The 11,084-nt window shown below is 47.2% G+C and overlaps 1 protein-coding gene across 1 annotated transcript in view; it reads left to right on the top strand.

The window, feature by feature from the left end:
* The first annotated feature begins 4,646 nt into the window (after positions 1-4,646).
* F13A1 (coagulation factor XIII A chain) overlaps positions 4,647-11,084 on the top strand; it is a 160,971-nt gene continuing 154,533 nt past the window's right edge. Inside the window, exons 1-2 of the mRNA XM_004432146.3 lie at positions 4,647-4,704; positions 6,683-6,831. Of these exons, the coding sequence (XP_004432203.1) occupies positions 6,702-6,831 (130 nt within the window). The 5' untranslated portion in view covers positions 4,647-4,704; positions 6,683-6,701. The remainder of the gene's footprint in view (positions 4,705-6,682; positions 6,832-11,084) is intronic.

Below are 11,084 nucleotides of genomic sequence, written 5' to 3'. Positions count from 1 at the left end.
TCTCCGCTTTCCTCTGTCTTGGGTGGGGGTGGGAGATGGTGTGCAGAAAGGAGTCAACACAGCAGACATGAGACTGTGCTCCTTAGAGAAGCCTCCTTGCACGACTGGCTGTGGCTGGCGTCTGGGAACTTGGATTTCAGGAGCGGTCCCACCGTTCCCTAACTGACACGCATGGCTCGCTGTGCCTACACTGTTTGTGCAGAGGGTGCGCTTTACACCGAGCACCTGCTTTCCTTCTGAGAGTCTGGAGCTTGGTATGTGCCAGGCAGAGGGTGCCTGCATGACCAGCCTCCAATAAAAACCCTGGCCGCTGAGTCTCTAATGAGCTCCCTGGTAGACAACATTTCGCACGTGTTGTCACAGCTCATTGCTGGGGGGTTAAGCTTGTCCTGTGTGACTCCCCTGGGAGGGGGCTCTTGGAAGCTTGTGCCTGATTTCCTTTGGCCTTGGCCCCGTGCACTTTTTCCCTTTGCTGATTTTGATTAGTATGTTTTTTGTTAAATTCAAGTATAATTGACATGTAATATTATATTAGTTTCAGGTGCACAGCATAGTGATTTGATATTTTTATACATTACAAGATGATCATCATGATAAGTCTAGTAACCATCTGTCAGCATACAAAGTTATTACAATATTACTGACTACATTTCCTATGCTGTATATAATATCCCCGTGATTTATTTATTTTATAATTGGACGTTTGTCCTTCTTAATCCTAATCTTAATCCCATCACCTATGCCCCCACCTCCCACCCCTCTGGTGACCACCAGTTTGTTCTCTGTATCCATGAGTCTGTTTCTGTTTTGTTTTGTTAGTTCATCTGTTTTGTTTTTTAGATTCCACATATAAGAGAAATCATGTGGTATTTGTCTTTCTCTGTCTGACTTATTTCACTTAGCATAATACCTTCTAGGCTCATCCATGCTGTTGCATATGGCAAGATTTCATTATTTTTTTATGACTGAGTGGTATTCCATTGCATGTATATACCACATTTTATTTATCCATTCCTCCATCAATAGACACTTAGGTTGCTTCCATACCTTGCCTATTGTAAATAATGACTTGCATCTTTTCAGTGTAAAAATCATAGCTGTGAGGATGACAGTCTGGTGGGTCCACCTTGTGAATCATTGAACTTAGGGGTGTTTTTGGGACTACCCCCCCAACACAGGTGTGGTGGTGCCAACTTTATTGGCTGTGTTTCCTTTGTCCACTGATTTTAGCTGAGTTCAGCAAATGTGAGACAATGGAGGGAGAGTGGAAAAGGAAGAAAGAGATAAGCTGGGTAGTTCTTCCCTCCCTCTTGACCTCAGACTGTTGCTGGTGATGACGAATCTCAGATGGTTCCAGTCCCCGTCACGTAAGCCCAGCCCTTGTGCTGTGATGACACCACTCCTCCTTGCTGTTCTTAATTGCTGAGTTGACTTGCCTTCCCCTCTTTGGCTTCTTGTCTCTTCTGTCACCTGCATAACCAATCCCTTGTGTTAAATTCTCTCTTTTAAAAATACCTACAGTGGTTTTTGTTTTCCCAGCGGGACCCCACCTGCAACATTCCTTAAATACCTACGCTGTGCCACCTCCATACCAAGCAAGGGACATTCAGAGATAAAAGACGTCGTAGACCTCAGAGTCTGGGCACCCAGTTGCTTCTGCAGAAGTCACATTTTCTGGCATAGCTCAATGTTCATCGTATGGCCAGAAAATTTTGTTCTGACTTCTAAACCACAAGACTGTGAGGAAAGGCTCTGTGACTTGGATGGGCTTCAACCGCATGCTAGGGCTTGGTGCCCTCAGACAAATTCTTATTGGCACTATTTGTTAGGCACAAGGAAAGCCATTGCATTTGTAATGCTCCTGGGTTGGTCGTTTGGGAGAGTTAGAAAACTGACCTACATGTACATGTTCACACAATAATCAGTGAATCTCAGGACAAAAGTGGCACTGGGGTGGTGGTTGTGAGGGTGACAAGCCTGTCCTGAATACACAACACAGCCAGGAATCTCAGGGGGACCTGGCAGCTGTGTAAACCTAATCTGGAGGGTGCAAGCCTGACCATTCTTTCCCGGATCCCACATGGGCAAAAGTATATAGGAATCTTGGACACCCACGCTTGATGTTTGCCAGGAGAACTACCAGAGTATGATGACACATTCTCTGGGGTCTTTCTCCAGCACTCAGCAAAGACTTTTGAAAGGATGGGTTTTGGGTAATTGAATGGTCAGCAGCCTCTCCTTGGGGAACTCTGGTTGGATTCTCTACCCCCCTGTAGTCTAGTAGAGGTACAACCAAGGAAACAGAAAACAGCCATACAGTGCGAGGAGCACCACAACAAGGCAAGCTCCTTGCAGGGCACCTGTGCAATTTAGGCTGAAATCTGGAGGGTGAATAAGAAATAGTCTCGTGGCAAGAAGATGAGAAAGGAGAGGAGTGTATTTCTGGCAGAGGGTACAAAATAAGAAGATCATATGGCCGGAGCACAGAATGGGGTGAGCAGGGTGCAGGTGGGATGAGGGAGTGAGGCAGTGTGCCAGAGAGAGAGAAAGAGATGGGCTGGAGAGTGAAGCAGGACCTGGATTGTATAGGGCCTGTCAGCTGATGTTTGGAATTTATCCTAAGAGCAAGGGGAAGTAGTGATAGAAGAGCTTTGTGCAAAGAATTCAATTTTAGATTTAGCCCCACAAAGCTCCATCTGACTGCAGTGTGGAGAATGGATTGGAGGGGCCAAGGTCAGAAGTGGTAGGTAGTTCTGGTGATTTTGACAAGAGATGATGAAACCGTAGTCTGAACCTCCACAGTGGGAGTGGGAGTAAATGGGTAGATTCAAGAGATGTTTAAGAGGTAGTATAGAAAGTATTTGTTGAAGATTGGATTTAGGGGTTGATGAGGGAAAAGAAAGAAGTGTAAAGAACAATGCTACATGTCTGACTTGGCAACTGAATGCAGGGTAATGGCATTCATTGAGATAGAGAAGTCCTGAGATGGACCAGGTTTTCAGGGAAAATTACATATCTCATTGTAGACATGATGAGGGTCAGTTATACTGGGACATGCCAAGTGAAGATGGCTGATAGGCAGTTAGATAGGGGAGTCTGAAGTTCTGGGAAAGATCATCGCTAAAGACCTAGATTTGGGACAGTATCCTATATTGTCAGGATATAGATGGAAATTGAAAATGATGGGAGTGCTGAGATTATCAAGGGACCTTGATATCAAGGGAGCACTGGAGGAAACCCCGGAGAGTGCCATGTCTCAGAAGCCAGGGAAAAGACTTTCAAAGCAAGAGTGGGCAAGAGAGCTCAATGTTTCCAAAGGTTAAATAAATGAGCACTGAATCCTGTCCTTTGGGTCTAGCACAGGCCATTGGTGACCTGGAACTACAGTTTCAGTAGAAAGATGGAGGCAGAAGCCAGACGGCGGAAGCTTGCAATGAAGAGGGGGAGAGAGAGGAGCAATAGCTGGGGGATGTGGGTTGAGGGAGGGTTTTAAAAAATATTGAAGAGACTTGAAGTTGTGTAAATGCTGATGGGAAGCAGCTGCTAGAGAGCGAGAGCTTGAAGATACAGAAGGAGAAATGGATAAGCATCACAGCAAAGCCCTGGAGAGGAAGGTGACACGGAACACAGGCAAAGTAGGGGACACAGCACAGTTGGCCATGGACAAGGGTGTGGGTGGGAACCGGTCCCACTTTAGGAACAGGAAGAAAGAGGGAAAAGATGGGTAAGTTTGCAGGTAAATTCATAGATTTGGTAGCAGAAAATTGAGAGAATTCCTAACCAATGACATCTTTTTTTTTCCCCTCTATGACATTAGATCAAGTGGCAGGGTCAGAAATTTGAAGACAGTAAAGAAGGTTAGAAATAGCCATGACTGAAAATAAGAGGATTTAGAGATACAAAGACTCAGAAAAAAAATATGGAAAATTTTAGAAGGAAAATTTTCTTTTCTTTTTCTCCAATTATTTGAAGATAAACCAAAATGGTTTTCAGAAAAAAACAAAGTGTTATTTTCTAATTTTTGTGGCACTCAAAGATATTTACTCATCTTTCCTGGGGCTGGGCATCGCCTCCTGCAGGAAGTCTTGTGGTTAGGTGGTGGCTGAGGCTCCCATGTATGGTTCAAGAGTATAGACCATGCCCCTCAGCCTTATTTACACAAGAAGACTCAATGCTCTTGCTTTATGCATGGTCACAACTGTCTGTGACCTGTCTGTGGGAGGGCAGACCCTCCTTTTGGCCTAGTGGCACCAGCCAACCTTGGAATCCTGGATGGCCAAAACGTTCCTTTGTGAAGGAAGACCCTTCCAGCCCTCCTGACCAAAGGGAAGGGGGTGGGGTCTTCCTGGCACTGCAGAGCCATTGGCCGGTACTTCCAGCCACCAAGTGAGGAGGGGGCAGCAGAACTGGAGGTGGGGATGGTGAGAAGAAGCAGGTCTGGGAAATTGGGAGTAAGGGGGTCTTGGGGGGGAGGGGGTGCAGGCCAGAATAACAGAGCAGGGTGGCAGAAGTAAATAGGAAGTCCTCGAAGCTGCTCACTTGCTCCAGCTGTCAAGAAGAGGGAGGAGAAAACTCTGTGGGATGGGCTGTTTGGAAGTTATTTAAGAGCCAACTTGCTGGCTGTTTTTCCTGCATCTTTCTGAGGAAGTACCAGAGACGCACAGAGCCAGCCTGCCCTAGGGCACCTCAGGAGGGAACCTGCAGGTAAGCAGCTGTCCTCCTTGCCCAGCCTCGCCATAGCCCTGTACCCAGAAGCTGAGGGGCCCGCTGCATCCACCCCCCCCCGCATCTGGGTTTCCCCAGCGATCCCTCAGGTACCTGGTCTGGGTGCGGGGGGCAGGGGTCAGAGGCAGCCCCACTTGTCCAATTCTCATTCTTCGCCCCTAACTCTGCACCCACCCAGCCCCTCTTCTGAGCAGGAACTTCTCTCAGGCACTCCATGAAGCTTTGCTGAAGTGCTGTTTGCTAAGAAGGCTGCAAAATGGGAATGAGGGAATGGGGGTGCTCCCCCAAGGGACAGGCCTCCTTTCCTCTGGGGAGCAGACTCAGGGAGATAGAGAGAGGTAGGGCCAGGTAAGAACAACTGCTTGGCTTGAACCACGATCCTCTGGGCTTGGCCCTCCATCTCTGTGCATCCCCTTCCCCATCCCAATGCAGGAGCTGAACTTGAGCACTCCCTCAAAAGACCTGGCGAGAAGAGGGTGCTTCTGCCCACCTGCACCCACCCAGCCAGGCCTGCACAGTCTCCTCCTGATCTGACAAGCACCGGGGTCTCCTTGTTCTCACTTTGCAGCTTCTCTCTCCCAGCAGGCTACAGGGCTGCTCTGCACTGCTCTCCCCAAATCCTCCCCTCTCCTAGTGAGCCTACAGCCACTGTCGCTATTTCCCACAAGAGGACTGCTTTTCTGGCCTTCTCTCCATCGTTAACCCTTTCTCTCTCCTCCCTCCTTCCTTTCCCCCCTCAGTTCACTAGAGACTGTCTGTAAATATGTCTGTAGATATTTATGGATGCCTATTCAGACTTTGTACTTCCAAACACTCCTCCCTCCTCCCAAGACCAAATACCTTAGGAAGTGGTTCTCCTGTCTCCAGCTGTGTTGCCTTTGCTCAACATATTTCTGGAACAGTCTACTTTAGTTGCCTCTATAATGGTGGCTCTTCATCTTTTGAGGGTGTGCCTGGTTTTTGAAAAGAGCCAAATAACCAGGAGTCATGACTGGGGAATTCAGGTGATCTAGAGGAAAAAGCTTCATTTGGGCCAGAAACAAGGTTGCCCTTCATTTGGTCAGTTTGTCAACAAGTCCTGATTGGGCCCTGACAGTAAGGTGTGCGGCGTTTACACTGGCTCTTTGCCTGCACAAACTCCAAAGGGAGGAGAAGCAGACTTGGAGCAAAGTCGGTGTTAACACTACTGACCAAGTAAGTTTCAAGAACTGGCTATTTATAGCCCTATCTAAAATTGCAACGCACCTCACTCTCACTTACCTGAACTCTCCATCTCCCTTACCCTGCTCCCTGCGGTCCTGGCTCCAAAGCAGTTACCACCTATTCACACCCAACTGAGTTTACTTCTGACTCTTGGGGCTCCACCCTAACCCCCACTAGACTGGAAGCTCTCCAGGGCAAGAGTCCTTCAGGTTTGATCTCCGATATATCCAAAGTGTCCAGATCTCAGCCTGGCACATAGTAGACCCTCAGTAACTACTGGTTGAATTAAATTGCAAACGAGAATGCTCTGGAGGACACCACTTATCCTAACATGGTGGTATGAGATTAGTCTTAGAAGTGACTTAGGCCTCACGAACCCATATGAAACGGACATACTTGCATGCATACGACAGGAAACATCTTACAAAGATATCGTCTTTAGGGGTAATGAGAAAAAAGCAAAACCCTGCTCTCCAAAATCTTTTATATTTTTTATTTCTTCAAATAAGCCCCCTTTCTTCTGCTTTCCATATGTTTTGACAAACACAAAATCTCCCTGAGATCATTGGGGAAACCGGACTCCATCATTAGACTAATCATTACTGCCACTTCTCAGCTTTTATTTACGTGAAACTCAAAATGTGTTGCTCCAGTGCTATCACACACAGATATGTCTGTTTCTTTATTTTTGAATCCTTGTCTCGTGTAACTCGCTTTACATTCCTTTTGCGTGTCTCCTTTTTCTGCCTCCAAGGAGCTTTGTGACACTGAGAATGTCGGAGACCTCCAGGACCACCTTTGGAGGCAGGAGAGCCGTCCCCCCCAACAACTCCAATGCGGCAGAGAACGACCCCCCCACTGTGGAGCTGCAGGGCCCAGTGCCCCGGGGCGTCAACCTGCAAGGTACAGGCCCCACTGCCCAGGCATGGCCGGCCCTGGCCGCTCCTCCTCGCGGCACTAGGTCAGCACTAGCTGCCTCCACTGACCTCCCACCAAAGGGGGCCCCCCTGCCGGTCTCTGGTTTTAAAAAATCCCTCTTCTGTGTGGTAAAGCACCGAAGACCAGGATTCTTGCCCTGATTCTGCCACTCAAAGTCTTTGTAATCTCAGGGAAGTCACCTTCTCGAAACAAGGGCATTGGCTTAGTTGACGCCTCTTCCAGCCCTACTGTTCTGTTTTTAAGACTGTTCTCTAGCTGGAAGTTTCCACTTCCAAAATATTGTGGCTGTTTTGATTGTCTGGCTTGCACCTCTTTTCTCCTCCCTCCTCCATCCATTGCTGTGAATTTCAGAGCTGGTGAGCGATGCCAGACTCTGACAGTAATGGAGATGGAAGCCCTCTATTTCTCTCCAGAGCAGCCTGGGGAGCTGGAGCGGCAAGCTGCTTCCCCTGCTCTTGCCTCCACGGATCCCGGGGGACCTGCTCTGGGAGCAGCAGCCAGCCGCTGACCTCCACTCAGCCCTGTCAGCTGTGACAGGGCCCAGGTGCCCAGTGGTGGCTTGGTGACACAGACACCGTTCCCTTGAGCCACAGCAGGGATGTCCAGACTCACGTCCCTGCATGGCATCTTGCAGGGAGCACTTTTTGTCAGTGGCACACGTGCACCAAACCCGACTTGGGTTCCTGAGGATGTTCTGTGCCAGGTTTCACCCGGGGGGGGGAAACAACCCCTTGCTAGGGTAGGTGTCGGTGATGGCCCTGTGGTTGTGTGGTTAATCCCGCATCAGAGAGAGACCAGAGGTTGAAAGGAAAGAGAAAGGACAATGCTGATTACTAACAAATCCAGCAAGTCAGAGAACTGCCCAGATGTTGTGGGCAGGTTTGAGTGTACTACTACCGTGTCTAGACAATTTGATACCCAATTGTGAAAACAGAGAGATATCCAGTACCATCCATGCCATCCGAATTTGGAGGAGGGGGCTCACAGAACGGAAGGGCATCTTCAGCTGAGTAAAGGAGCCGAGACAAATTTGTAAACTTGTCGTTCTGAGCTCTCTCTCCCAGCTAGGTGCTGCCCTCTCTAAAACTCCACCGTTAGAGCCACAAAACCGAGGTTAAAGGGACTTGCCAATCAACTCATCTAAGTCCCCACGTTGCAGGTTAGGAAACTGAAGCCAAAGCAAGCAGGTGACATTCACGCCTTCACTGCCCAGTCTAGGAGTCTTTCTTTCTTTTAAAGAATGCAAATAAAATTAGAAAGTGCACAGATGTTAAATTATCAAACAGGTTACCTTAGTGTATTCAGTTTTCTAGCAGAATTCCCTTCTGGCAGAGAAGACCCCAGGAAAGGGGGCCAGGGTGCTGGAAGAAGTGGGCAGGATGAACAGGAAGAAAAGGGCACAGGATGGGTGAGGAGAAATGTGAACCTTCCCAAAGGCAGTGAGGTGTAGCAAAGAGCCCCCCGGTCCAGGGCTCAGAAGAGCCGGGTTCCTGTACCACATCTGCCACGTGCTCACCCTGGGACCCGGGGCAAGTCATGTAAGCGCCCAAGCCTCAGTTTCCCCATCAGAAAAATGCAGTCAATACCTACTTCACAGTTATCATAAGGATCAAACGACTAGATCCCCTGAGAGGACCTGACCCACAGTACATGACAATAGGTGCTTATTGATTCCGAATGTGCAGATGATCATGCCCCACGAGCTCAGGCACCCACTCCAGTGAACGCTTGTTTACAAGGGGCATGTGGACAGCCTGCAACCCCTGTGTATCTGAAATCGGAACACAGTGTTGCCAATGAGAAATCAAAACTGCCAGAGAACTTGAGCAGGTAGGTCAATTACAAAACACCTGGGATTACTGGTTTTTGTTTATTTATTTTTGGAGGCAGCGGTGGGGAATTTTATTTGGAAGAATCAGTCGTTATTTGCTTGGCAGTCGCATGCGTCCACAACCCAGGTGACAGTCTGGGATGCTTATTTCAGGCCCTGGCACAGGAGCGTGAGTGCCCAGAGACTATTCGTAGAATGAATGCACAGTCAGTCACTTGAGAATCGAATGACTCATCAGCCCCAGAGTCGTTAGAATCCTATTATTAATAACAGGTTCCAGATCTCATAAGCAGGCGTTCATGTACTGTTTCTCACACAGATGAGCCAAGTGCCACGTGCTGTGAGGACAGGGTCCCGGACGAGTGGGACAGAAAAATATACCAGCACACAAACTGTCTGATCAAGGAGGCCTGTCTCCTAGTTATTCTTCACATTTCAAATGTCTGTTTATTGTGCTAAGAGCACTAAGTATATCAAGCTCTCTGCAAGTTATCCCTGCTAAGGCATAGTCACACGTGTTTAAATGCCATCTTCTTGCAGTTTTCTCAGTGGCCACTAGTCGCCTCCAAGAGGACTTGTATCCCTCTGATCTCTGTGTGACGAGGACTTTGGCTCTGGGAACATGAAGCCCTAAATCAACCTCTCCCCTCATTTGTTTCAACGGAAGCTTTTTCACAAGCATCCCTTTAGCAAGCTGCTCTTGTGAGAAGGGAGGAGAGGCGAGAGGAGGAAAAGGGGGGAAATGCCAGGTTTTTCATTTTGAATAGTCCTGTGGCAGTCAGTGTACGTAATATGTACCGAGTGCGTATAATGCCCTTAATTCACAGCTTTAGTGAATATTTGATTAAAAATTATTTTAGTCTATATTTCAAAATGTATAAACTTACATAAGATTCCTCCCATACAGCAACATGATATTCAAGAAAAATTGAAATATTTGAGGGCCGGCCCCGTGGCTTAGCGGCTAAGTGCGCGCGCTCCGCTGCTGGCGGCCCGGGTTCGGATCCCGGGCGCGCACTGACGCGCGGCTTGTCCGGCCATGCTGAGGCCGTGTCCCACATACAGCAACTAGAAGGATGTGCAGCTAAGACATACAACTATCTACTGGGGCTTTGGGGGGAAAATAAATAAATAAAAAAAAAAAAAAAAAAAAAGAAATATTTGAGGTGACAATGGAACCCCAGAGATGGGACAGCCAGTCAGTGGTGCTGGTTGATATCCTCGTGTGATATCCCTTAATGTCTTGCTTTGAAAATCTCCTCAGACTGTTCAGATTTCCATCATTTCTAAGAGATTGTTCTGCATGCTCAGCTGGTGTTTCCGAAAATCTCTCTACAGTCTTCCTGGTCTCAAAGGTTATTGTAGCAGGAGATATAATGTTCTGGAAGATAACCTTATATTCTTGGCCTGATTTGTCTCTGCGTTATTAGTGATCATTTGCAGCAGTAATTATGATACTTATTTGACAGGTCTAACACAATGAATTCAAACTGGAAAGCAAGTCTGGATCTATAAAAACTCAAATGCAGGCGAGATCTAGTATTTTTCAGGCTAATGGAGTCTTGTGCCTTTCTGAGCATCTCCTCCCTCCCACCATTCCATGTCAGAACTAAATCAACTAATTAACTGGTTAATTATTAATCCCCTCTTTGTGCAAAGTAAACCTCTCCGGATTCAAGGTGGTTGAAAGAATAAGAAAGGCATTCAATGTATGATTAAGAAATAATGTTGTATAGAACCAGTTCATCCTTTTATTCAATTTGTGGGACAACATTTAGTGATTGCTTCTTATGTGTCAGGAACTATGCCAAGCTCTCTCTGGGGATACAATGATGAGTAAGTCAACTCCTGGCCTCAAGCAACTCTCCATCTAATAGATGAAACAAACAAATAAAAGATAATTGCTATTCAGTGAGACAAATACCGTTACAGAGACTTATGCGAACTGCAGTGAAATTATAGAGGAAAGAATGACTAGTGGTGTGGGTGAAGTAGAAAAGATGGCTACATGAGAAAGGCTTCATGATGAAAGGGCATTTGAGCTGGGTCTCAGAGAGTGAATAGGGGTGTTTTCCAGGCAGACAAGTGCATGGAAGGGCATTTCTAGCAGAGGGAACAGTATATATATCAAGTAGTGAGGAAAAGAGAGGAGAGATGAGCCTGGGAAAAGTAGGCAGGTCTTGAAGAACTTACCTTTCCTCTTGCAGATAATGGGGGACTTGTAAAGGATCCTGAATAGCAGAATGACATACTCAGAATTATGTTTTATAAAGGTAATTCTATGAGGGGAAAATGGACAGAAGGAAATACGTTTAGAGGCTCTTGAGATATTTCAGGTTACGGGAAAAGTAGTCCAGAAGGATTTTAGTCCTGGAGGAGGTGCTAG

This window comes from Ceratotherium simum, chromosome 13 (genome assembly GCF_057802395.1).
Source record: "Ceratotherium simum simum isolate JZ-2026a chromosome 13, ASM5780239v1, whole genome shotgun sequence".
NCBI classification, from domain to species: Eukaryota; Metazoa; Chordata; class Mammalia; order Perissodactyla; family Rhinocerotidae; genus Ceratotherium; species Ceratotherium simum.
This window is presented reverse-complemented; position numbering and strand designations above follow the sequence as displayed.